General features: G+C 38.0%; 1 protein-coding gene across 1 annotated transcript in view; it reads right to left on the reverse strand.

The window, feature by feature from the left end:
- Window positions 1-586: 586 nt before the first annotated feature.
- STAT4 (signal transducer and activator of transcription 4) overlaps window positions 587-27,412 on the reverse strand; it is a 39,035-nt gene continuing 12,209 nt past the window's right edge. The window contains exons 3-23 of the mRNA XM_010294732.1: window positions 24,453-24,551; window positions 23,574-23,666; window positions 21,567-21,645; window positions 19,863-19,948; window positions 18,799-18,950; window positions 17,417-17,575; window positions 16,392-16,484; window positions 15,488-15,547; window positions 14,056-14,073; window positions 13,883-13,976; window positions 12,988-13,032; window positions 9,653-9,736; window positions 9,285-9,383; window positions 7,940-8,075; window positions 6,758-6,810; window positions 5,841-5,935; window positions 5,270-5,406; window positions 4,683-4,874; window positions 3,330-3,396; window positions 2,694-2,802; window positions 587-670 (exon numbers count right to left, since the gene is read on the reverse strand). Of these exons, the coding sequence (XP_010293034.1) occupies window positions 644-670; window positions 2,694-2,802; window positions 3,330-3,396; window positions 4,683-4,874; window positions 5,270-5,406; window positions 5,841-5,935; window positions 6,758-6,810; window positions 7,940-8,075; window positions 9,285-9,383; window positions 9,653-9,736; window positions 12,988-13,032; window positions 13,883-13,976; window positions 14,056-14,073; window positions 15,488-15,547; window positions 16,392-16,484; window positions 17,417-17,575; window positions 18,799-18,950; window positions 19,863-19,948; window positions 21,567-21,645; window positions 23,574-23,666; window positions 24,453-24,551 (1,977 nt within the window). The 3' untranslated portion in view covers window positions 587-643. The remainder of the gene's footprint in view (window positions 671-2,693; window positions 2,803-3,329; window positions 3,397-4,682; window positions 4,875-5,269; window positions 5,407-5,840; window positions 5,936-6,757; window positions 6,811-7,939; window positions 8,076-9,284; window positions 9,384-9,652; window positions 9,737-12,987; window positions 13,033-13,882; window positions 13,977-14,055; window positions 14,074-15,487; window positions 15,548-16,391; window positions 16,485-17,416; window positions 17,576-18,798; window positions 18,951-19,862; window positions 19,949-21,566; window positions 21,646-23,573; window positions 23,667-24,452; window positions 24,552-27,412) is intronic.

The following is a 27,412-nucleotide window of genomic DNA, read 5'->3' on the forward strand; positions in this document are numbered from 1 at the left end:
CCAGCTTCCCGTGCACCCCCAGCCTTCTCGCTGGCAGGCCAGCATGAGAAGCTGAACTGTCCTTGTACTACTTAGCAACAACCCAAAACATCAGCACATTATCAACAGTTTCTCATCCCAAATCCAAAACATAGTCTCACACTAGCTTCTGTGAAGAAAACCAGCTCTATCCTGGCTGAAACCAGGACAATGGTATACAAGATGATGATTAAACAAACTATTTAACATAATAAATCCTAATTTCCCCAAACGCATTAATGTCTCTAGTTATCCTTATATGCTGTTTTCAGAAGCAAAACATTTTGTTCTTATACTCTTGTATTTAAGCAATTCTCTGTATGTTAATTCTGCCAGTGAAATTTGTCCCTGCTGGACTCCACTGAAGTCAAGTGATCTCCAAGCCATAAAGGATTTGGCCTTTTATCAGTGAGGACAGCAATTCTGACTTGCAGGAGGCTAGTTGTAATCCCTAGGGACAAGATTCCTGGTTTACATGGTATTGATAATAGACAGTGGCTCAAGAATAACATCATAATGGTTTCCAGGAAATGCTGATTTACAAAGATGATGGGGGAAAAAAACAAACTGCATCTTTAACCCATTCAGTGTTCACATGATTACTAATTTTTCCAATATGTGAACTTCAGTCAGTTGAGTAAGGAGAACTCAGCTAGAAGAAAAGAAGGAAAAGATTAGTCTCACGGCAGTTACTGCTGTTCATTTGAAAATAACTGCAGATGAAACTTTCTCTGGCTCAAGGTAACTGCAGTGTCATTTTAACAATGTAATACACATTGGCAAGGATCTGAGGATCCTATTTCTAGTTCTTTACAAAATATAGGAATGCTCATTAAAAAACATTGTGTGGGAAACAGTTATAAATATATTTTTTTAATGAATTATTATAATGAAAAAAAATTTTGTAATGAATGTGGTTCTTGCAGTGTATGGATATGTATAGCAGGATTCTTACTGGAGTCCTGTTTTCCTGAAGGGTAGGAGAATCTGGAGGGGGGGGGAATAGAAGGGGATTCGGCAAGACTGCAGAAAGTATATCTTGCTAAGACTGAATTGTAGGATATTTTGTCCTGCTGTAGATTTCACTCTGGCTCTCTGCATCTTATACAGTGCTTTTTTTATTGGCATCTCATGGAGAAAACGTATTGCTTTAATAACACAGATTGCTCACTATACTTAGCCAGTGAATTTAGGATGATAAAGAAAAAAACTCCGTATTTTCCTCGTTGCCATTTAGCAAGGTAAATAGAATTGGAAAAGGAAAGAAGGGTTTCTTTAAAAATCTTCCAGAACTGCTAGAAATTGGGGGAGAAAATGGAACTTGAAAATCTTTCTAGTAAGAGCCTCTAGAAATTCACCTACCATCTAGCAGCACTGAACCATTTCTCTAGTACCCTTAAAAAATGCAACGTGATTGTATTTGACTCTCTCAATTCATCACCAAACACATTCTTTTTGTCCAGTTATGACCACAAAAGATAGCAATGGTCACAGTTCGTTTGGAAGCTCTGAACAGAGCTGGCTTGAGACTTAACTGTGTGTGCTAAAAGAAACCAAAAACGTTTGGAACCTGATGATAAACAAAAGTGAAGCCAACTATTCTTTTCACTGCTAAAACCCTGGGAAATGCAAATGCTTACATAGTTCAAATGCAGTTTAGAAGGTCAGAACCGTTTTGATGAGCGCTATCAGAGGAAAAGGTGAAGAAGCAAAAAAAGATACTTTGCTCTTGAACAGATCTTCAGCTTGGCGTATATTAAAGAACTCCTCTATATGAATATAAAGTTTAACTGTGCTTCCAGTCATCAACAGTTGGGATTCTGGTTTAGTTTTGTTCCCTTTGTGGGTGAGGAGGAGTGTTTACAGAGAGGCATTTGAAGGGGGTTGACAGGCTTTTAAATACATAACCATTTTAAGAGCATAAATCATTGAATATACAGAAAACTAAAAGCTAGTATTAAAAAAGGAGGTTTTCTTTTAAAGCTGCTAAAGCTAAACCACTGTTGTGTTTCCTGATGGAAGTCTGCTGGACAAATCCCTGGTGGGTGAACATCAGTGCTCTAAGTACCCTAAGTCATGATGATTCAGAACACAATTTCTAGTCAGTAAGTAAAAGATGAAAATATTTTTAATAGGACATTGGTACTGTATTTTCCCAATCTTTCAAGATACTTAGTGAATATTAGTTTTATTTGCTAAAAATGTTTTGGGTGACTTTTAATTTCTCACTTTAGTACCCCATGTAGAAACTTGCGGCACAGAAAAGTTATGCAAGTTTGCCGAATTGGAAATTTTTGTGTTCTTTGTGCAGCTTCCCCAAGCAAGTCAAGTCCTTTGTGCTATCTACAGAATTAGTGTAATCATTATGTATTTGCCAGTGTAAAGACTTCGTTTGTGCAAGAACTCTGGGATCTTTTGAATTATGACATTCATGGTTCGTTGGCCAGCGTGTCAGACAATTTCATGTAACAGTGTTTCCAAGTATGCTTGCAGCATCCTGTCTCATTTAGTATAGGAAGTGTCTGCACCGTTGTTTCAGAATGTAATACAGCAAGTTATAAAAGAGCTCTAATTATTTCATAACTGTACAAGCAGCCTTTTTATAACATGCATCTGTGTTGTACATGTCCCGTTTGCTTAGTGTTAACTTATGAATGGAAAAATTTACAACATACGGCAGTTTCGATCACTGTGGGACTCAGGTGTTCTCTCAGCACAGCATAAACGCTTGGAGACATTGGAAGAAGATCTGATGGAGAATGTGGATCTGTAGAATCATTTAAGCTTAAAAAAACAAAACAAAAACCACAAAAATAATCTTGAAAGCAACCTAAATCCCTCTAACTTCATGCATAGTGGTGTAGTATGATGAATGCTTATTAAGTTAGGTAAACTTGTACTCAGGCTTGCTGGTGGCCCTGTAAGCACATGCCAAAAGCCTGGTATACATTTAAAAATGTAGGAGATAAGACCAAGGGAAGAGAAGATAAACCTGACTTTGTAGTATCAGCTGCTGGAGAGAAAAAGGAGACAGTGAAAGATAAACAGAGTACTGTAAAGTCTGCATTCAGTTTTTACAAATGTTTTGCCACATGGATGGGAAAAGCACTGTAGAAGCGAAGTTCTTTACTTCCCTTTCTTGTCTTTAGCAGTCCTTGTTGGACAAATAAAAACATGTAATGTGTTGCTATCCCAAATTATTTGAATGGGGGAAAGGAGGCAGAGAAACCTTTGTGTGTAGATTTAAAAAACAGTATGTAAATTTAATAAAAGTAACATTTGATGCATAATACATCTGTAAGGATACTTACATTTTGGAGACTGGGATAAATACAGAAGGAACATAACCTTTGTCTCCTCCATCTGAGGGCTTTGAGACTAAAAATAAATTAGAGAAATTAAATATTGCCTAGTAATTTTATTTATTTGAAATTTATTATCTGCTTTAAGTGCTGCAGACCATAATCTATTAAAGAAGATATGTCCCTATTTATGCTTAACTAAGCAGCCATAAAAATGAGGGGAATTCCTGAGATTAGTCTTTGAGTTCAGGTCTTGGTCACATAATTGACTGTGCTCTCTAGATATGAATCGCTATCTTAGAATATAATATAGCAACTGATGAAAAAGATCTTGTTAGGTCTTCAAAAGCAAATATAACTCTAGAAGCTTGGTACTTCTGAGCCTCGATTTCAGTTCTGCAAATGCTTGCGTGGAGGTCTATCGCTACAGATACAGCTTCAGCAATGTCTTTTGCAGGAGATTAAGCACATACAGAAATTTTTAGAGGACTGGAGCATAGGCAAAGTCAACTGAATCAAAATGAAGAGGAAAAACATTTGTACCTTTCAAATATTTTTTAGTAGTGTAGGAATTTTAATTGAAATGGGGGATTTGAATTAAAATGGAATTGTAACTTTTTATATTGAAAGTCCAGAAGAATGTGTACTATCTATTAAAAAAAAATCAAGCCTTTGAGGGCTTTTTTGAGAAAGGGTGAGTTTGATCTAAAAATGGCCTGACTTAAAACTTGGGCAAGAAAGAGCATGGGCCTGAACATATTTGGAGCCATTCTTGTCTAGCCTTTTTGTATTTTCCAATGCAGTTGCCAGGGGTTTTCAGGAATATTGTCTGCCATAATTTTGTAATTGCACAGTATGTAGGCAAAAGGCAGTGCAGATAAGCAACATTTGTTATAGGGTTCCACCAAATGAAATGAAATAAAGCAGCTCTTCCAAGCTGTTTGGAAAATACAGAATTTCCTTGAAATCAAAGAGACAGCATGCTACAGTGTAACGCAATTATGAAGAATGATAACCAGGATGACTTTTCAGTTCCATCTCCTTCAAACACCTGGGCACTGAATTTTGTAATGTTGGTCAAGAAAAAGAAATTCTATTTTTTTACTTTTTCTACCATAAGATCTATTTCTTAGCTTCCTTTTAAATATTGTTGTCATTGCCTCTAATGTAACCTCTAAGACCAGGGATAGATTTACAAAATGAAGCTAAATGATAGACATGTATTAAAACAGTTCTCTTGCAGATGCTGATTAAAGGAGGCATCTTAATCTGTTCTCTTCCTCTTCTCCTCACATTCCTCAAATTGCCTCTTGACTTTGCAGCTGCTTTGCAGAAAGGGTAAATAGTGAAATGGAGCCCAACCTTCATTTGGCTGACAGCTGTAGTGTTTGCCAAAGGCCTTATCTTTGGGAATGTCTGGATACAGATACTTCAGAGGGTTTTCGGGAACGTTGTCTGCCATAATAACTTTGTAATCACGCAGTATGTCGGCAAAAGGCAGCGCAGATAAGCGACCTTTGTTATAGGGTTCCACTGAATGAAATGTTACGTCTCCTGTAAAAATACAAAGGCAAATACCAGTTAACCGCTGGTAACTGGTAGATCAGCATCTGCAGCTGGAATGTATTTTTGCCTGCCTTTTGCAGTTTATGCTGGTGTGGGTTTTACCTGTTCATACCAATGTTAGTATCTATCAAGATACACTTTCTGCACATGTGGAAACAAATTTAAAGCCTGCAGTAAGCAGGTACACCTCCTAATGAACTTATATAATTAATATAAAGAACTGAGAGGTGGACTTTCAGAGTTCTGGTTTGGGTTTCAGTAAATATATTGTATCTTGCCCAAAACCATACTAAGAAATGATATGCATGAATTTTACTTTCAAACCAAAGAAATCATGGCTCCTGTATTACAGATGTATTGCAGAGTTTGAGAATTACACTTACCATTTTCTAACTGATCCACCCAAGTAAAGGTAATTCCACCCAGATTGCTTTCACTAAACCGTAATAGAAATGTTCCTGGTGTCTTGTCTTTGAGCAAAATTCGTTCCTTCTCTTTGCTTACAAATCCCATTACGTACCTGAAGTGTAACAGGAAATCATTGGGTTTACTTTTGGAAAAAAATACAGACTTCAATCTGTGCAATATATCTGGCCAAACTTTATATAGGTGTTCAAAGCCTGGTTACAAAAGCTTTATAAGGTCTTGAAACTATGACAAAAGTTTCATGTGATTTACGTGTGGAGTATGGCATCAAGCTCAAAGTACTATGAAGCATGACAAAATTTATAACAGTACTTGACTATACACTGACAGAACCAATAAATAGATCTAAACCTGCATTTCTAAGAGATTCAGTGGTGTTCCGTTTTGGCAAAAGTTTCCAAAAGTTGTAAATGGGAAAGAGGAAGACAGAAGTATTGGCAAATTCTCTTCTGCATAGCAAAACTGATACTAGTAAAGAAAAAAGACAAAGCAGAGAGATCAATATACAGCAGTTTCCTTGTTGCTCACCCATCAATCCAAAGAGGAAGAATGTGTTTTTTAATTAAGTCCAGGATGGCTTCCAGCCAAACCCAAAAGGTAAAAGACTTTCCAGGCAAATGTTCCTAATGGTTTAAAAAAAACCAAACCAACAACCAAAACCAAACAACAAAACACAAACAAAAACAACACACATAAGAAGAAAATTGTGAGAGTGCTGTCACCCAACGACATCCACATGACATGGCTATCTCAGTTTCTTATGAATAATCTAGTTTGTTCAAGCAAGAATGACAAATCTGAACTGCTGTTTTGGGTAACGTCTCTGACATAAAAACAATTAATTTTTAAGATATGCATTGGAAGCGCCTCATTTTTCAAGAAAAAAAATCACATTCATTGTTTCTTCATGGTTATGAAATTACATTTTGAGAGAAATGATGATGAGAACATTGAACCTCCTTTCAAGGTTCTAGACTTGTTTAAATAATTTAGCTAATATGAATAAAATGGGTTTACCCTTCTTTCTCAGTAACTTGTCTTTTCCTCATCAAAGTTACTGAATATATTGAGTGACTTGAAATAATTTAGGTCACAACTAAGCATGTGAAAAAAATACTGTATTCTCTATGAAAAAATGTATTGTATGCTTTAATAGCACAATCCATTGATCATCTACAAAAATATGTAGGGCACACTATAATGACAGTTTCTACTATCTGTAGCAATGTAACTGAGTAGATTCTCTTACCCCAAGCTTTAAACTTCTGGAAATATTATTTTCCTAGTTAAATTTTTACAATGAATGTGATTTGTGCTGGGCTACAATTCCCACAAATGGCAAGTGGGAATCTTAGCAGTAGCATCAGAGAGACAGAGTTAGATACGCATGTTAGATACTCTTAGTTAAGAGAAAGAAGAGTCTAGTTTTACTTTTGGAACTGTACCTTGCAGAACTTTGCCCAGGATAGTTGATAATCATTGTAACTGACTTGTTGTCCTGAGGGAGTGGGGGGGGGGAAGAAAAACTCAAATGGTGAGTCTGTTTCTGAAGTTTTGAAATACATATAGCTTGGTAGCAGGGCAGGGGGAGTACAGTACATCCAGGCTTGGAGAGGGATTGAGAAGGGCATGCTAAGAGGCTGTAGATCAGTTTTTCTGTATCCTTTTGAAGTAGCTGGTAATAGTGGTTTTGGGAATGTTTGCCTGAAGTAGTCTAGGGCTTTGTTTTTGCAACAATGTGTGCTCAGTTTCATTTTTTTAGCCCAAGCGCTACTTCTCTTGGCCTTCATTCTATCTTGAGCTTCCCTGTTTTAAGACAATTTATCTTTTCTTTCTTACGATTCTTGCTGATTTACCGTGGCACCTCTCAACCCCATTACCTCCACGAAGCAAGAAATCTCCAAGAAACCATCAGAAAATGTGACTGTTACCCAGGGAAACCAGTCTTTACCTCCCAGCTTTGAAAGCAATAAAAGTAAAGATTCCCCCCAGTCTTTGACAAATGCTTCTGTTCTTGCCTGCCAGTAGAGGTATCGTTACACCCTCAGCTGGGAGTTTCTTACAGCTCACGATACATTTTATACTTTTCCAGTATAAATTATAAATATATAAAAATATATTTAACAGATAAAGCTTTCTTTTCTTCTGAAGGCCCCTCCCTTCTGGGGGACAGTCAGATCAAAGTGTTCAATACTTCATCTCACTGAAGTTACAGGGCCTCTCTGCTATGCTGTCACCAGTGAAGGATGGGTCCCAGCTAAACAGACCCACAAGGGCAGGTACTTAAAATGAAACAAAACCCAAACCAAACCCCATACGCACGCAACAAGACTTCCTTTTGATTTCAGATACATGAGATAATTACTTGCTAAGGAAATAAAATAACATCATAGTTCAGTGTGACTCTGATGCCCTCTTTCTTCAGTTGAGCCGCATGGAAGTTCAGAAGTTGAATCACTTTGTGGTAAGAATAAGCTGGCGCATGCTTTTCTTTAAAGAAAAAAATGTTGTTGTGGCATTTTTTAAGTCAGGTCTGGAAGTGGAGGTCATGCTTAAAATCATTACCTGTAACTATTATATAAAAGAGACCAAAAGCAAGTAAAATCTTTGTGTTTCTACACACTCACCCGTAAGTTTCTCTGCCAGCATGTTGAGCTGATCAGAATTGAGCCCACGACCGACATACGATGAAAACTGCCAGCTCAGTACTTCTAAGAGCTGACTTAACGTGGCAGAAGGAGGATTGTTAAAGAATGACAAATTCTGCAACAGATTTAGTGCTTTGTTAGACAGTTAGAAACCATGAAATACACTGTAGACTGTAAAAGAAGGCTGCAAGTACTTGACCAGAATCTGGAAGTGTTAAAAATTAGGTGTGCGTGGGGGATACATTGGAGCAAATATGTGCTGGCCCTCCCACCTGCAGCCACCCAGCAAGGTCCGCTCAGGTGCCTGAGCAGAGTTGTAGGGGGAGACTGAGAATGCCAGAGTCCATGTTTGCATCTTGGAGGATAAAATACCTTGCTATGCTTCTGACAGCATCTTGTGTTAAGGCAGTGAAAATAGGCTTAAATCCTGTCTAATAAGTGCAGATATTCTCACTGTACTTTAGTATGTTTGGTGTGTGAAAATCTTAAACCGTTACTCATACAGCAATACGTTGTTGAATTGTTTGGGTCGTCTTAGTTTTGGACTGTACATGTAATGAACATACTGACGACTGTGCAGAGACTCTTTGGAGTATCACAGGGTGATAATGAAGTCCCATGCTGCTGATAAGCTGGACTGCCATTATTCTTAGGCCCATTCTTACCCTTTTTCTCCTCTGAAAATCTATGTGACTGCCACTAATCCCCAGCTGAAAGCCTGAGAGCTATTGACAGCATTAGCCTACAATTTGCAAATACAGTAACAGTGACTGAATCCAAAGTATGTGCTGAGCCAGCTGGAGCCTGAGAAAGAATGATTCTGCTTTTGCTCACAGTTAGAGCCACTAGAAGGTGCTACCTGACACTTATGATCTTCTCCATAGAAAGCACTAGCTCCTATAAAATGCATGAGAAAAAGCAGCCCTTAAGTACGTTACAGACCTGCCTATATGCCTACTTTGACAGTTTCAAATTGTATGAGTAGAATTATTTTGTACCATGCATAATTTTGGTCAAACACATCCGAAAAAGACAAATTCAAACAAGAAAAGTTGTGGAGAAGGGCTATCACCTTTCCTTAGTTTAAGAACTACTACTTTAGCCTATAAAAAAGAAGGCTAAGTGTGCATATGGTTTTGTATATGGGCAGGGAAAAAAAGATAAGGCGAACAATGTTAAAGTATGATGTTGCTAGCAGTGTACGTGAAGAAAATAAGGCAAGTTTAAGAGGGAAACACAGCCTTTTTATAATGAATACATTTGGTAACCAAATACTAGAAATGTGAAAATGCAGAAAGTCAGTACTTGCATACTGAAGACCTACCTGAGGATCGTTGGTTGACAGATTGTACCAAATAATAGAAGCCCACGCATTGGGTAGTTGGCTGACATTGGAAATCATTACCACAGGCAAAGAGCTGGTCTGGTGGAAAGAATGAATGTGGTATGTAAATGCTGCTGAGAAAAGTGTTAGTGCTGCGTTATGCTTTGGGTTTTTTAACCCCCTCTTCCTTCCTGAAGCATACACTTCTGTCCAGAAGTTCTGGAAATCTTGCATCTGCTTATGGTTACTGCTGAAGATAGCTTCTAGGATAGATGGACCTGTGGTCTGGCCCAACACTGTTGTTCTTCTGTAAGCTGCTGGAAAATGCCTTTTATTCTTTCCCCAGAATATCTGGCTAGAATACTCACTTCCAAATTTATAGTCAATCCATACAGGCAGACTTGTGTTTCAAAGCTGATGGAGTGCAGTTCCTCGGTCACCATGTGAGGACCCTGAGGGAGTAAGTAGGTTATAAAATTGTGAATGCACGGTTGGCATTAACACTTTTAGTGATCCAGCTGCTGAGATTATGCAACTTTGAAAGAAAACACATAATCAAACATGTAAGTAGAACAGGAAAAGAAGGAAGTAAAGGAAATAATTTGTTAAACTCTGACATTAAATTAGTCCAGAAGTCTGGTGTGTTTTTCTGATGAATTTAAAAAAAAAAACAAAAAACAAACAAACCTTGACATTGTTAAAGCAATACCTCTAAGCTTTAAACTTTTGCTTTAACTTTTTCTAAAATGGTGCTTTTAGATTTCACACAAAAAAGTTAACAGATTATTTTTTGTGTCTGATAAAGATTGTTTCAACTTTTATTTTCCTAAAGTTTCTTTACTGATTGACAATTCCAATTTAAACAGAGATGTTAAACTTCAAGGAGGAACAAACTAGAAACAAAAAGCCACAGTTTTAATGACAAGTAGGCCTTCATCTGGGAACATAGGTTTGTTGTAAGTATACTTAGGCTTCTACTCCTTCAATTAGTACCACCTAAATAATTAATCCAAAGTAAATCTGATACTAAAACCCCAAGCTTTTCTTGGATGAAAAAAAAAAAAGTTTGTCATAGTTGATTAAAAGTTTGTAGTACAAGTGTTTTGTTTTGATTACAAACTAGCCTAGCTCTATAAAGATCCAGATCTCTGCCCCCAGGGAAACAGATCTTTCAAAATACATTTCCATCCTCAGAAGTCAAATTGTAAAAATCTATTTGTCCTTTTTTTAGGTTATCGTTGTTTTTCCCTTCCCCATCACATATTTGTTTTGTCAGACTTTTTAGAAAAAGAAACAAAATTTTAAAATCCCAAATCAAAATGCTGCCATTAATTGAAATACTCTGCTTTCAGTCAACGTAAAATAAAACTACTCCTTGGGAACGTGCCTCGTAGCCTTATTTTTCCCATGGAGCACCTCCTCCAGGACATGTACAGGTCACTGCAACAAAAGAAACTGCATAAATGAGGGATTGAAATGACAGGAGATCCTCAGGCATCTGAATAATAAATCTGCTTTGCAAAGGGAAAATCCAGTTTAGAGTTGAAGGATTTTACATTAAATACTTGTCCATCAAATGAGCACAAATGTTTTAATACAGGTAGAATCAATCCAGCTCAACCTGTATTGCTGACACAAAGTTGAAAAGGGTTGGTGAAACTCCCCTTCTCCCTCCCCCCATTATGATTTTGCAAAAACTTAATTTTTTCTTGTGGAAAAATTATCTAGGCAAAAAGGCTTATCTACAGGAAAGGACAAATTTCAAATACAGAGAGCTTTCACTTTTTTAATGAGGCAAATCATACTTAGCTACACTCCCAGCTTATTAAACATCCTGTAACCAAGTTTTAAAATTATTATAGTTGCTGTTGATAAAAACCCAACTTGTTCATACTAATAATGACTTCACAGATTGTGATTTGACCTAGGAGAAGCTCTGTTTGAGGAAATTGGTGAATCATGTCACAGCTCAGCTGTCCTAATTCTCCACCTTTTATATAGTTATAAAGGCATAATGCGTGAAAGTGGGAGTAAAATGCTACCAAAAGTAGAGCACCAACATTTTTACACCCACGTTTTTGCATTTGCTTGTCTTGATGCAAATGACTTTTGTAAGTAGCAAAGTAATTGGGAGGTGAGCCTTGAGTTTCAGTCTTGCTAATCAGGTTGCAAGTTATTCTGTTCAGAAATACTGTGTGAAGCGTGCACAAGTATCTTCTCCTTTAGGTTTTTGGTTAAAATTCTCCATGCTGATCACACCTTTGCTTTGTACTTAAAGACTAATTGCAAGACTTGTACTTGTATGACTACATCTATTTGGGCTGTGATATGAGTAGATTTATTTTTATTTTTTTTAAACTTGTCAGTACAACTTTACTCTTCTACTGTGAAAAAAGGTTACACTGGTGTGGAGATGCCCAAATACTGGTTTGGCTTAAGGTTATTTCACTTCGGTAAGTAGGTGGCATTCACAGAAGCATCTTTATGACATCAGTTACCTTGAGAGACACTAACTGTTCTGGTAGCATTGGCAGAGGCTGTATCACTGGCTGCAAGCTTCTGACTCTTGCTTCAGTCAGAGATTTATCTGCATATTTTTGCTGTTAAAGAGCAATGCTAATTTTACTGTGTAAAATTTAATTTACACACCCTAGAGTTTGTGCATACTCGTGCCTTTCCCTTCCCTGCCTACTGCTTCCAGTTGCTGGATGAGGGCATCCTGCCTTCTCCCCTGCCAGCGTGGTTTTCCTTTCCCCTCCTGCCAGTGACGCAGAAGGTGAACAAATGAAGGCAGTAACTTTCTTGCCTGTGGTTTTGATTTTTCTCTGTGACACCCGGGGCACTGGGGAGAATCACGGTTTGTAGGAAGCCAGAGTTGAGCAGAAGGATGTAGGGTGGAGCTGTGCAGGTGGCAAGGAGTGGGGCAGGGGAAGAAGCACTGGTGGTCTCGCTGTGAGGGGTGCTGGAGGGTACCACAGGAATGGAAGGAGCGCTCTACGATGCGGCTGAATGCAGGGGCACAGTGTTCTGGGTATGGGTTAGCGCTGATGTCAACACTTCTGATTTCTGTTCTCCACAAAGCAAGAATGTACGGATTTTAAGCTCCTCTGCTAGGAAAGAAGCACTGGCAATACCTTTTCACCTTACATGCCAGGTGGTGGGTGCATGCCTCTGAAATCTGGGTAGTGCACAGGACCTGCTGTTTTGTTAGGGCGAGCACGTCATAGTACAGTACACCACAAGAGGGGAACCTACGACCGGCTTTGGATGAGCATTGGTAAACTAAGCACACTTCTGCTCCTGGTTGAGGCAAGCAAGCTGCTCTGATGCAAATATAATTATACCCTTACTTCAGCCGTAAACCTGGCCAACAGAACATAGATTTGAAGAACCATTCCTACAGGAAAACTTGTTTCAACAAAAAACTCAAAAAGCTTATTTTTTTCAAAATGTAAATTATTAGAAAGGCAGCCTTAGAGAAATCCATATGTTCAGATTATTACTTCCCGCCTGCTATTGTAACTGTTTTAATATACAAATTTAAGGTATGTAATTAAAACTTCTGAGTGCTTCTGAAAAGTTCTCATTATACTATCATAAGATAATATATATTTCAAAATCAGTGCTCTTTTATTTAAATAAAAATAAATCTGAAATACTTGTGAGAATAATCAAAAATAACATGCAAAATAAATGCACAAACCTCATTTCCTTTGCTTCCAGCACTTGATTTCATTTCTTTGGGTTGCTGTATAAAGCAAAACAATATTTATGTACCAAAGAAACTTATAGACGGAAGTGCATATAAAGAACATAATTTGTGACCATGATGTTCTTAGTATAACAAGGTTTTATTTATAACATACAAATACACTGTGATGAAGGCTCTGACACTATGCCTTGGAAAGTCTATTCAGTGAATAGTCTTTTGGTGTTTTTAAAGGAACTAAGTTAGTGTAACAAAGCATTAATTAGGGTACTTGCAAAGTGCAATACAAAAAAGCACTAAAGACCGTCAATCTCCATCTCCTTTTGCAAAACTACACCGATGCATTGCATCTGTGGTTAAGTCAAAAAAACACCATAGGTGAGGAGTGTAGTCAGAAAGGATGACTCACTAAGATATGAGAGAAGTTACAGAAGCAGTGCTATAGTCTCTCAAAAGACAGTTATCACGGGCATTAATTTCAACCAGATCTAAAACATTCAATTATATATTTCCCCTAGGCAATGGTAGTGTGGTTTGCTTTTGGGTTTTTTTGTTTGGTTTGATTGGTTTTTTTGTTTGTGTGATTTTGGTTTTTTTTAAACAAAACTCAGTTTCTGAGAAGTGGTGTAATTGAGCATGATTAGTCTTTTTCATTTTCTGGCATTAATTAGGATATGCTTTGTCATTTCTGTGAAAATATACAGTCTTATTTTATGGAATGGATAAAGGATGGAATGGGATAAAGAGACTCTAAGAGTAAACTTTCTGTATAAGGAAAAAGAAAACAAATATAGACTTGACATTAATACAGTTCTCCCTGCATAGTTTTTAAAGAATCTTTTATTTCTCTACCAGAGGTACATGACAGGAAAAAAGCAGTCAAACTTACCAAGTGTCGAAATTCTACTGACAGGCTTCCATTTGCAGATTCATCCATGTTCATTGCCTTCACATGTGTTCCACACAGAACGAATCTGCGATTACTATGGAGGACATTACACTTACGTACTCAAATAATATCACATTGGATAAATTGAGAAATACTGTATTTTATTTTCTTACCTTACAGTTGAAACGTTCCTAAAATAGAAGAGGGGCAGGGAGGAGGAAGAGATTGCGAATCAGTGAATGTGTAAGCCATAACTTGTACTGAGAAACATATCTTGAGATGGTTGACTTTGACAAGGCACAGTTAATTTGTATTGCTAATACAACTGCAACTTTTAAAATAAAGAACTGAATTCTTTGCTGTCCAGTTAGACTTTTGTATCTGGCCAGATGCAAGTAGTATATTTTATCTAGCTTTTTTCCCCACATTTGGAAAGCTATGTGGGTATTCAAAGCTGCAGTACTATCTAATTGCCTGTGTTCTGGGTCAATACAAGCCGGCGTAGATAGCTCATGTTGTACTGGGAGAACTTGTGCACAGCAGCAAATCGGACAGTACACAGCTTTTAAGGGAAACAGTCCTGGCTTCTCTCACGCTCCTTCCTCACCAGGTGTTTTCCTTCCTTCTTTTGGGCCAACATCTATGTCTGCGTGGTCAGGGTGTTTTTTAGGGGCCTGCAGAAGCACAACAGCCAGAAGAAGGGAGGTAGCCGGTACCTGTGGCTGGGGATGGTGGGCACTGAGGACTTGGATCACCTTTGCTAATTTTGAAATCATACTTTGACAGCAAGTTTTCTGCCGCATGTTTTATCACGCTAGGGTGCCCTGACCTATCTGTAACCAAGCGTGCTCTACAGTACTGGGTATTGCTCAAAATAATACACTTTGCTGAAAGAAAATGCATCAACTCAAAAGGAAATACTCCAGGCAGCGTTAACACTATTTTCACAAACATAGTATAGACAGGCTCAGATGGTTTTTGCTCAGGAAATTATAATAAACCAAAGCAGCTGGGGATCCTGTTCATTTGGGACTGCTGTAAAAAATAATGGGAACAGAAAGGAAAACCAAACACCTTTAGAAAGGAGGAGTTTATGTAGCAGTTTTAATTTCAGGCAGGGGTAAAATTCTGTAAACTGCCATAGTTACTAATTACAGCACTAGCTTTTCTAGCACAAGGCTTCATGTACTACTTGGAGCAGCTGCATTGAAGGTACTGGGCCTATTAACCAAGCAGAGATAAGTGGTATTTCAAAGCTAACTATCTCATAAATGCAATAGTTTTGCTTTAAAGTTTTTGTGTGATGCTGCTATTTCAGACTGATGAATTTTATCTAAGACTTGAAACAAATCTTAAATGGATTTCTTGCCTCCAATTTGAAAATAGCAATTGGACGTAGCGGCTTTTTTGTTTTTTAAAGACAAAGAAATCTTCCACATTAAAAAAAGAAAAGCATTACCCTGATGTTTTAACTGTTGGGGTTTTGTGGTTTGGGTTTTTGTTGGTTTTTTTTTTTGTACCTTCTAAATCAGATAAGATAGCAATTGAAAAACTGTGTTGTCTCTGTAGGGAGAGAGAAAATATCTTAACTTTAAAGTTTCTTACTTGTCAATAGTTGCTTTCACTCTGATCTGGTAGTTCAGTTCTGGCAATTTAATTAGCAACCTTCAAAACAGAAAATGTAAAAGTGAGTATTAATAGAATAAATTTCTCACCAGAAAATATTAGACCAGTGGTTCCACAGCAAAGTATGTAAAACAATTATAATCTGAAAACAGATTAGGCATCTAGGATTATATCACGATTTACAGGGTTGTATACTCTGAGAGACCTTGGCTGTTCCAGTGGCAGGTGTTCTACCCACCCTGCAAGTAAGTGGAAAAGTTAGTATGTGTTTGAGGGAATGGCTAGAGAGACAGCAAAGAAGTATTAAGAGATGGATTTGTATAATCTGTGGCTGCACTGTAGATGTAAGTGTATGTTCCTTCATGTACCCTTTCCATGGCCCCCAGCCCTCCCCGTGTTCTTTTTGCTTTGAGGTGGCAATGAGATGAGAGTTCCTCTCCAATCTTTGCTCTTTTCGCAAAGTCAGGCAAGAAGCTAGTGGCAGAGAAATAACTTGTCATTGATTGACCGGAGCTCCCCAAAATGCAGAAGTTTCTCTTTCCAACGTGCAAGAGTGGCTCTGAATATTCTGATGTTGGCTTGTATGATGTAGATCACGATTTACTCAGTTTGCAAAGTCATTAAAACAAGAATTCAATGCATGCAGAATCCTGAAAGTGCTGACTTTTGTCCACAATCTGCCTTTCTTCCTCACAGTGATTTACTCTTTATTGCCACTTATCACAAGTGACAGATTCTGTGGCCTTCATATACCCATTCCAGAAAATTTCCCTGGAGTCAGAAGGATGTCTAACACAAGTTGGTCTGCTTTGCTTTCTAGATTCTCCTAAGATAAAATGCAGCACGCAAAGGAAGGAGTTTACATCAGACTTCCTTTCCTTACCTTAATTTAACAGTGAACTGTATTAACGTTTTAAGAACCATCGGCCTTTGGGGATGTGTTGGCATGCAGGGCTGCCTTTCAACCACGAATGAACTGTGTGAAAAGTGGTGAAACAAATTATTAGGAATATGCATAAACAAACAGCTGGGGGGAATGGGGGTGGAGTGCTCGTATCTCTTAGAGACTTATTTCCTCTACAGTTGCTGAAGTGGGAGGTCTGTATTCCAACTCTCAGTTCTCAAAGTGATCCAGTGGTCTAACTTATGGTTGAATTGGTCCCATAAGAAACAGTTATTTGGAATACATTAAAAATTAAAACAAAACAAATTGAATAGTCCTAAAATACTAGGCTGATAAAAGTCTGGAAGACTGAGACTTTTATCAGAACCATAAAACAGAGTATGAAAATACACTGAGCCTGGCTCTAATGAAATTAAACAGTCATTTTATCTTTTTTCATTTTTTATAAAAAAAAATTGACCATTTTTTGCTTTCAGATAGTCACTTGTGGTATATCTCTAGTATAGCCAGTACAAAAGACAAGAGGAATGATGATAATGAAAACATTAGATAAAAATCTATTCATAGAAGGGTGAATTGAGCGACAGAAGAATGTCTTGGTGGGGAAAAGACAAGAAACAAATTAACACCTGCCTCTTTTCTTAAAAAAAAAAAAAAACCAAAACAAAACACAAAAGCTCCTCCCCCAAAACCCCACAACTTTTCCCAGCAGTATGTATCTAACTCCTTCTGAAATAAGTGGATTTTGTGTGTTCATTTAGAGTAGAACTTGATCACAAACCCTTAACTGCTACACATGAGAAAATGCCTGGCACCTTCATCTTCTGGGAGTTTTGATGACAGCTGTACATACTTTTTATGTTGGAAACTTGGTCTTTAAGAAAGAGACTCAAACTTTTTTCCTTTTTTTTTTTTTTTTCTTCTTAACAATATAGTCTCATTGTTGCCAGTAAATTTGTGTCAGTTCAGGTAAAGTTATGTAACATTGACAATGGCTTACGCACTTCCGGAAAAGATTGTAGAGCAGAAAGTTGACTTTTTCCAGCAGTTGAGGTCTTTGCACTGGGATAGGGTCTCCATCGTAAGTCAGTCTGGTCAACAGTTCATCCAGTTTTTCTAATTGCCTTCTAACTTGAAAGAGACTTTCTGCCAACAGCGTAAAACTACAGCAAGACAAAAGATTAGTTTGCAATCTTTCATGTAAACCATTTCTTAGAACGCTACTTGTTCTTGTTAGTTCTTGCTTAGGGAAATCGGAATCGGTACCGATTGGTGCTTTCCAGCCTTATCCAAACTCATGTCCATTCATCTTTTGTTTACAGGGGTATATAAATACATCAGGCAAACTACCTACTTTATTTTCCAAGATAAATATTTATGCAACAGGCCTTATCAACAGCCATGCAACACTCCCTGTGATAATTTGGAAGAAATATATACACAGTCTTGATGTTTTACATGCAGGGCACTTGTGCCAATTCTAATTCTTTTCTACAGCTCAGTAGTTTTGCAAAATGTACTCTTTAAAAGGATAATATTTTTATAAAATGAGCAAGTTACCGAGACTGAGGAAGTGTAAAAACAATAAGGAAAATCAAATCCAAACACACTTGCTAACAGTTTAATAGGGTATGTGTGTATAAAATCACATTTTTAAAGCAATTTTTAACATCTTCATTGGGAAAAAAAAATACTTTAGTAGAAGAAAAAGCAAAACACAAAACCCCACAAAAAAGGCAGCAAATACTTTTTTTTTTTTTTCCCTAAACCTAAAAAGGTTCTTGATTTTTATCCTTTTTTCTTCTCACTTTTTACTTCATCTTTTCCAGAAGAGAAATTTGATGGGAGAGAAATGACCAGGACATTGACATTCTCTGTCTCCATTATCTTTCAAAATATAATGCGATTTTCTTTTTAATTGCAATCACCTTTAGAGTTGCCACCACAGAGACTACTGCCATTCAATTCCTGCATAGTTTGAAGTCTGGAGGAGTGACGTACTTAGTGAGTCAAAGCATAAAGTGTCTACCCAGCTCCTGCCTAGACAAAACTCCCACTGTCCTCAGTGACAAATTCAGTCAGCACAGTTCTTACCCTCTGAGGAGTTTTGCTTGAGTATGTATCATGTATCTGGAAAAACTGTCAAACCAAAAACTGAGTGACTGCCACGGCTCAGGCTCAGCAGTTCACTGTAATGTGATCAGTTCAGCATAGCAAATGTTGTCTGCCAAAACAAATTGTATTTTTAGTTATCTACTTGCTTAGCTGCTAATGAATTTGCTGCTGTTGCAAGGTAGCAAGGCAACGGATCTAAAGGAATGATCATTTCACGTGCAGCAGACTTCCTGTGGTTTTTGGTGGAAACACAAGCTCAAGGCAAGTTTACCAGTTCTGGAGCTGATCGAGCCCACCATGGAGAGGACCCCCAATGCAGGCAATCTGCTGCCGTCTCTTCCAGTCTAGCAGCTCTTCAGTCAGCATGTTGCTCATAAGCATATCGATTTCATGAATCACACGCCCTATTTTACTGAGTACTTCCTGTAAAATAGGAAAGGTGTCACAAACTGACCACAGGGAACAGCCACAAAATTCAGCAATTATCATAAAGTGCTGATGATGGTTTTTAAAATTATTTTGAAAGTAACCGTATTTAGTCCCTACCACTTCAGTCTCCTTAACTCAGAGGTGACTGGATTCATCACCCATTGTACTTGAAATTAATCCTAAATCTCTATGAACTCTTCCTCAGTAAAACTTTTTTTTTTGGGGGGGGGGGGGAAGTTGGTGGTAGAAGGGAGGATTGTTGCATTCTTTGTGGGCATAACACCTCCAAGAAGTTAACACTTGCAAGCACTGTCAAGATCAAAAAGTTCTCCTTTTGTTTTGCATCACATCCAGTTCATTGGCTTTTTGCTTGCTTGCTTTTAACTGTAAAAAGTACACGGAGTCAAAGAAATTGCCTAAATGTACTGTTTTCTGTGCCAGCAAAGAAGTGGTCAGAGGAATAGTCATTTGCAAGTCTCTGTTGCTGAACAGAGCAAGGTACTGTTGGTGGGTTCTTGGTGTTATTTTGTTTGTTTTATTTTCTTTGCAATTATTAGATTACATTTACTTTGAATACTTTTTATTTACTTCAAAAGCTACAGATTGCTACCTTAGTTACCCATGTAGCACAGTACATAAGAGGTCCTGTGAAGTGATGCCCTCGCCTCACTTCAAGGTGTGCAGAACCATATCCTTGACTGAGTTGTTACTTAATTGCCAATTTCTTAACTGCTAGTCAAAACCACCTGTACACACCAAAGCCTTTTGTGGATTTTTAACCCCTATGTTATTTGTCTGTTCTTCTGAGAGGAGAATTTCAAGAGGCACGCATATGCATTTGAGTATTCAGTGTGGGAATAAGGGGAGAAAGCAAATGAACCACAAATGACAAAACATGTCACTAACCTTTCTCTTGTAGTCTAAAGTATTGAGCATCGCCTGCAACGCTAACATTTCCTGTTTAATGAGGGCGCTGTTTTTGTCGCTCTGCTCTGCAGGGGATGAAAACAATCAGTATAAATGCATGTGTGGGTGTGTGTGCATGTTTGTAAGGGCAGGAGGGGAAAAAACCCCGACCAGACTGCAGCGTGAACTAGTGAAAAAATAAACTGCAGACATCAGTAGATTATGTAATAGTGTATTTAATTTGAATGGACTAACTTTAGTACAAGTTTAAGATAAGGTTTTACCACTTGACTCTCTAGATGTGTATGTGGAATTGGAAAAGGTAGAAAACATACCTAGAAATCTATAAATTTCTTATTCATGTGCGTTATATACATCTGGCTTGGATCAGTGATTGATCTGTACACTATTGAAATATGCTTGTGGTGTCAGCAGTTAAGACTAAAGCTCTTTGGACTTGATGTGAATTACACAACTGGCTGAGAGCATGGAGGTTAGGCATTTGAAACAGATAACTGTTCATCGCTGTGGGGATTGCAGCAGCCAGGAGTACTGATCACTGGGTATTTCCCCCTCTCCTTAACTTTTTTTTTTCTTCTCTGGATCATGCATTAGTTTTAAGCTTCCCCAAGCTTACCCCATGCTCTTTCATATGCAGCTCGTCCCCTGCCCACGCCTTCCCCCACCTTTTGCTCTTCTTGCACCTTTTATGCTACCTTCAAAAAAGAAATTGGTGCCAACTGTGTCTCTGCTGAGCTCTGGACTGACATATTCCCATTACGCTAGGGTGGATGTTTCAAAGAGGCAGACAAGTAACTGACTGTCAGCTCAGCCACAGCAATTCTCACACGTGTTGTAAGGTACTGCAAGTTGGCTGTGCTGTGCAGAGCATTTGTTGACACAGTGAAATTTTAAGCCCTGAAAGTCATTTATGTAAACATGTTTTATTTTGCAAGTGGGGCAGGTTTCAATCATCTACATGATCAATAATTATGATTGGCCTGATGACTAACAACTCATTAAACCATGGCAACTTGATCTCTTCTGATTGCCTGGCCATATCCAGCCTTAAACATATAGGATTTGACATGTTTAAGAACTCGGACATTTCAAGTCCAGTATCTTTGCATATTCAAAGGGAGAATGTATGAAGATATCTGAGCAGACACAAGTGGACCTCAGTTTCTTTTCTGAAAGAGATCATGCAAGGACTGTTGCTGTGTGCAGATCTCAATCATCAATCATCATGTTAGTCCACTCACATGCATTCAGAGTGCTTACCAGCTGGTTATCACCACTGTTGTCAAAAAAGAACAGAAAGCCAAGTTAGAGACTAAAAAAATCACTTTTGCACAACTCTGCTCTGGAAAATAAGAAGTTCTTCTGCATCCTGCCTTGGAAGGGCCACGTCAAAGGTGAGGATATTGAAAAATGTGTTCTTTAAATTAAGAAAATTACCACTTTTCATGCTATTATGCAGCTTATATATAGAAAGTAGCTATATTTGCTCAACAAGATCCTGTTAGCGTTCTTAACCCGAAAGAAGTCGTTATGTTCCAAGACTATAACTTTATATAAACTAAGAATCTGGTTCTATGTTTACATGTATTATCTGGGTAATGCACCAAAAAAACTGATGCTGGGGTCTAGTTGTGGAATCAGCAATTTCCTAGAGAATCTAAAAATTATTATAAAAACTCTTACCTAAGCTTTGTATTGTTTTATACCTGAAGTCAAATTCCTCTTGCAAGTCTTCCAAGTATTTGACATCTTGGTCAGTCATCTTTCCCAGGGAAAAGAAAGTAAAATTATTTGGGTGTTCACAGTGACATAAAAAGGAATTTGTTTGGTAATGGACAAATGTATAATATAGTATTTTTCCTTTCCTACCATTTGAAAATCCCTAAGCAGTTCTGGGAACTCAGGAACTGTCTTGTAAACTTTAAAAAAAAAGACAATTGAATTATAAATGCACATTTATAGCTACAGATTTATCTTACTTGTTCAGGAAGCCAACTATTATCCTCTCCCACAGTCAAACAGTAGTTGATACAGCTGAACCACTTCTTGTTTACTAATTCAATGACATAGTAGAAAGTAGGAATTATTACATTTAGCCTAAGCTAAACTGAAATTATTATGCCAATAATGTAATTATCTTCTTGGAATTTTAAAGCAAGGCAAATGGATAATTTTGCATTGACTTCAATGGAAATTGGAATGGGGTGTGCAAGGCCAAGAAAGGTTGAGCCAGAGACAGGAGCAGAGCTCTGAGACTTTGTTTAGAGAATTACTTAAGAATTTGGGTGAAGAAATGAAACATTTTTGCTGATTTGGCTTTTTGCAAGGGCTTGTTTTCATATGTGCTGCAAAAAATTTAGCAGGTGTTTATTCTAGTAACGGAACAATGATAATTCAAAAGAAGGAAAATAAAACTGTAAAAAATCATCTGTTTTACTTCGAAGGTCTGTTTCTGAGCTGTTTATAGGAAGCCTTGATTCTGCCAACAATTCAAAAACAATCTTTTTTAGGTCCCTGAGATATGCACGTTAGGTGTCTGTGTGAAAATATAAAAAATCATTTGCTAAATTAGGATACACAGAATTAACCATTTTGGTTTCCTCTTTATTTTGGAGACTAAATTTTAAATTATATTCCTAAGGTATGAAATTACATACTGAAGGAGCTGGCTGAGTTCTGTGTTCAACTTAATTACCTACTAAAAAAAACCCCTTGTATCTAGAAATCATTCTCATTTTCACTGGTCTTTCAGGGATGGCTGTGCTTCCCCACACAGGCAAAAGCAGCAGCATGGTAGGCTGCTGCGTTGCAGCTTTGTCTGCTTTTGCTCTGCAACTCTTATCTTGTAACTTTATAGATAGATAGAGATCTAGCATTATGTTCTTCTAAAGCTCGCTTTATCCTTTTAAGGGTTTCATCTCTCAACCCTTCTTCCCCATGTAGGGAGGCACTATGAGAGAATGTTACTAGGACCTCTTTCCAGTATACCAAAAGCATTGCTCTTGAACGGCATACGGGCAGGTATTTCAAATATAACTTCTACATTGAGACTACTGTAAAGCTGAATGTGGTGTTGGGATAGGAAAAAGGCTGTAGGTAATCTGAATCCTTATCCTGCCTTGAACTGAATGGGCAAGTATTCTCTGACCGAGCTTTCAAGGTCTCTATGGGATATAGCTACAGGTTTGGCTCAGCCCAGCTCTGCCCTGCAATGGTATGGGAAACTCCTGGAGAGTTGTTATCATCAGCTCCCAATGTTCTTCTCCCTTCATGTCTCCAAAACATGTAATTATGTCACATAGCCTTCAGCTTTACAAAGATCTTGGTACGTGCTACTGCTGACCTAAGTAAAGAGGTGAAGTTGCAAAATTACATTTACTGAACCTCACATCTTTTTAGAGACAGTAGGCATAGTCTTACTGCACTCAATGGTCTGCTGGCAACTCACATAGGGATGAGTGTGATAGCTTTAAAATAGGTAGTTCTCACACTGAACCCAGAGCAGCTGTAAAAATCTGAGGATCCAGGTATGTCCTAAGTAGTTAGCCTGGGCTGAGGTCCTCAGAATAATGCAAAATGGTTGACAGAGCTTGTTAGAAAAAGTATTTGTGCTACACAGCTTAAAGACAGTTCAGGTATGTCTGTATGAAAATCATGGCTGTGTAAACAGCAAAAGGGACAAAAAAATACCTGAGCACTGTTCTTGATGGCTGACACTTTGTGTTCTACGTTTCGTTGTCGTTCTGAAACCATAGAGTTCTGCAGAGACTTTTCCAGCGGCCCCTGCAACACATTGAACAGATAATGGGTGGCTGAGTAATAACAATGAGTGATAGTAACTGTACTGCAAGTTCCAGCATACATAGGGAATTCAGAAGCTGGTCTTCAACCAGCTGGAGACTGGGGTAAACATACAAATCCATTTAGTTCCACAGATTTGAAAAACATGCTGCTTTAAATTTGAAAGCCAAAAGGTGAAAGGGTGTGGGTATACTGCAAACATTAAACATCCAGTAAATTAAAGAAACTGAAACATGGATTATTCTGAAAAAGACCCATGTTGCAATAATCATATAAGAATATGTATTACATACACAGGTGATTAACAAGAACACATTTGACTTAAAAATTCTATCTGGGTTTTAACGATGTAACAATTTCCCCCAAATAGGTTTTATATATAATTTTAAAGTTTCTTTCTTCAAAGAACATAAAAACTATTGATGCCTTTGCAACATATCAGGTGGAATGTCTTTTGCATTGCATAATTAATATGAATTAATGCATTGCATAATTTAAAGTATACACATCTGTTTTGCAAAGAATAATCTCTTTAAAGCCTTTCCCATAGATTAAAATCTTTGAAGATTAGTTATGACATAGAAGTCACTTAAAGCAATGTTTGCAGCAGTAGAGCCACTAATGAAGAACAAACATGAGTTTAAAAGGCAGCATTTGGCAACCCCTAGTGCACACAAATTTCTCTAGTGGAATGAGAGGACAGGCTTTGATCCTAAAAGCACGTGAGCAGATTAACATGGAGAAGATCAATGAAATGTAATTCATTACCTGTACAGGCATGCTAGCTGCAGCCAATATTCTTCTTTCTTCTCTTAAACAGTTTGAGATGATTACTGCTATATGCATGGGATTACCATGGTATTTGCCCTGCAAGCACAAGTAAATAAAACTTTTAAAAATTCAGAATTCATGGTGTCCCTCTGGAAGCCACAAACAATGTGTTTCAGTGTCTATGAGCTACAGCTTGGTGTGGGTGGAAAAGACTCCTCTACTGTTCTTGGACCTTTGTTATTGCTTGTTCAGCCTTGCAGTACAGTATCAGTTAGTGCCATTGTCATAAAATAGTCTTAAAGTTCTGCAGAGATTATAAAGATATCACTCAGAGATGTACATCATCTGAAGATCAAAGTGCTCCACTGCTAACACAGCTGTTTTGAAAGGGCTTTCCTGTCAGCCTATTCTGTGCACCAATTTTATCATGTCTTCCATTTTCAATAGGATGTTGCTGTTAGCATGTAGCACTTCTGCCAACAAAAAATTGTAAGTGTATCAATACGGTAATGATGCAAGCAGAAAAGCTTCCTCAGCATAAAGCAGAAGACTTCAATTTAATGCCTAGGAACAATTTTTCTCCTTTAACAAATAATGTGCCTAAGATGAAGGAAGAAGCAACCCCTGTCCCAAGCCAAAGAATCAAAAAAATCTCTATTTTTATACCACCATAAATAAGGCACAAAATTGCTGATGCGTGACTGCGGACTGAGCACAATTTGAACAAATACTGGTTTGTGCTGTATTTATCAAATTGGAATGATAGAGGACTCTCCAGCAGCATCTTTCATGGTGATCTATTTGTTCAATGTTTCTCAATATCCTTCATGCCTTTTATTCAGTATTCACGTATCATTCATTCAGATGCCCTTTATTCAGAGCTTAGAGTTTTCAGCCATTCACTAGAATTAATCCAGTTCATTTCTTTTCCGGTACAATTTCCACTTTTGGACTTGTTCTATTTTCCCCTCTTTCTGATTAGATTTTATTCTCATCATATTTTGCTGCCACTCAGAACTTCATTTATTCTTGCTTTCTCTGAATATGGCACAATAAGTTTATACATACTTAAATTGATGCTGTATTTTCTTTTGATATCTCATACCAATTGTTGTATTAGAAAAAGGGCGTGAACACACCTGATAGAAATGTGAACATACTGCTTCTATAGGCAAACTATTATTATGACAGTGAACATATATTTGTAACACTTTTTACTAGCCAGATAAAACTGAATCATTTCATGGGTGCTTTTGCATAAAATCTAAGTAACCTGAAAGATTTTTTTCACAATATGTTTTGATGTCAATTACAAGGTAAAGAAATATGGTAATTTTAATCACGGAGACTTGGTTTGAGCTGCTTGGTATTAAATACCATGCTGTTGGTTATACTGGGGTTCCAGGTAGAGACTAAGGTGAAAGACATAGGACTCTTAAAACTAAATAACTGATGTAGAAAATGTTCCCTGCTAGAGAAGCTCTGACTGCCACAGCCTTGTCAGCAATGACACTAAACTTTCTGATGTTTCTAGGGTTTCTGAAGTCTTCTCAAGACAAATAAAGTACATGGCCCCCAGAGCAACCAGTGCGTACACCCAAAGTAGTCTCAGTGCCTTGGATCTTTGTAAAAGCAGTTCAGGGTGGTGCTTTACTCCAGCAATCATCTGTATCAATTACCCTGAAGAATGAGAGTTATGAACTAGACTGTGATTTTAGGAGTTTCTCTGAAAAAAAGTGGTCAGTAATACTGCCCCAGGACACACTATGTCTCAGATGAAACACTAAGCACTCCCGCCCTGCCTGCTCCTTGCTGGGCAATGAGGGGGGATTTAATATTAAGGGTACGCTGCTGATTTCCACAGCAAACAACAGTGGCAAAGATCTGTTGTTACTCGCTTCTCCCTGCCAGCTTCTGATGCCCTTGGCTGTAAGGGTAGTAACCATGTTCTTGCTGCACGCTTCCTTCAGCACAACTGAACTTCATGCCCAGGACTATATCTGTAGTCCCCTTTATTGAGCATATTCCCAAACTGTCTCTGTGCAGTGTCAGGATGTAACTTTGGGAGGGGAATGTGGGAAACAGCTATGATCTTCCTGTAAAAGATGAAGAGTGGAGTGGAGCTTCATGAAGAAGTAAGGTAATGGTAGGGTCCAACAGCAACAGCTGGAGCAAATTAATTGCTGCAAAGAATGGGCATGCTCCTGGCTGTGTGGTGCCAGCCCCTGCCTCGTGCCAGTCCGGTGCCTGTCTGACTCCTTAGTAAATGAATCCAGATTGCTAACTGGGATGGAAACCACTCACACTTTTTTGCTGAATGGGTTTTCTGCTCCTCAGTTGACTGAAACTGCTCAGCAAAGGATGAGTGTATTGTTATGGACTAGCGCATGTGAAGTCAGGAGAGGTCGGCTGAGAGTGGGGACAACAGGCCTGCCTTGTTCCAGCTGCAGTTGTATTGCTAAGCTTGTCTCATCTATCTGCTCCTTGATCAAAGGGAAAAAAACCTCCTGTTTTTAATAAGGCTTGGGATGAGAAATCTGTGACTGGTGTAAATCCACTGATGTGCATATTAACTCCTCAGTTAATGGCTGTTAATTTCTGCTTGTTAATGTTATTTTTTTTCTACTAAGACAGGGTCCCACCTTCTACGTAGATGGCTAGTATATGAGGAACATACATCACGTTGGTGTTTGCAAGCTATCTGAAGCTACAAAGCTTGAGGTGTGTTTAGCCCCAGCTTACCACTGCCCAACAGAATTTGAGCATTCTAAGAGTTGATAGTTGCCTTTTGTCTTTGCCCTGTGACAAAAAGGAGTCAAACAAAAGCTATTTAACAAAGTCAAAGAAATAAAAATCCTCTCTTGGAGCTGGAAAGTGCATTTATATAGAAGAGGCACTTCAAAAAAATCTTCTGACAGTAGGATGTTTTAAAATCCCCCACAAAAAATGCCAGGTAT

This window comes from Phaethon lepturus, unplaced genomic scaffold (assembly GCF_000687285.1).
Source record: "Phaethon lepturus isolate BGI_N335 unplaced genomic scaffold, ASM68728v1 scaffold5729, whole genome shotgun sequence".
In the NCBI taxonomy this organism is placed as follows: domain Eukaryota; kingdom Metazoa; phylum Chordata; class Aves; order Phaethontiformes; family Phaethontidae; genus Phaethon; species Phaethon lepturus.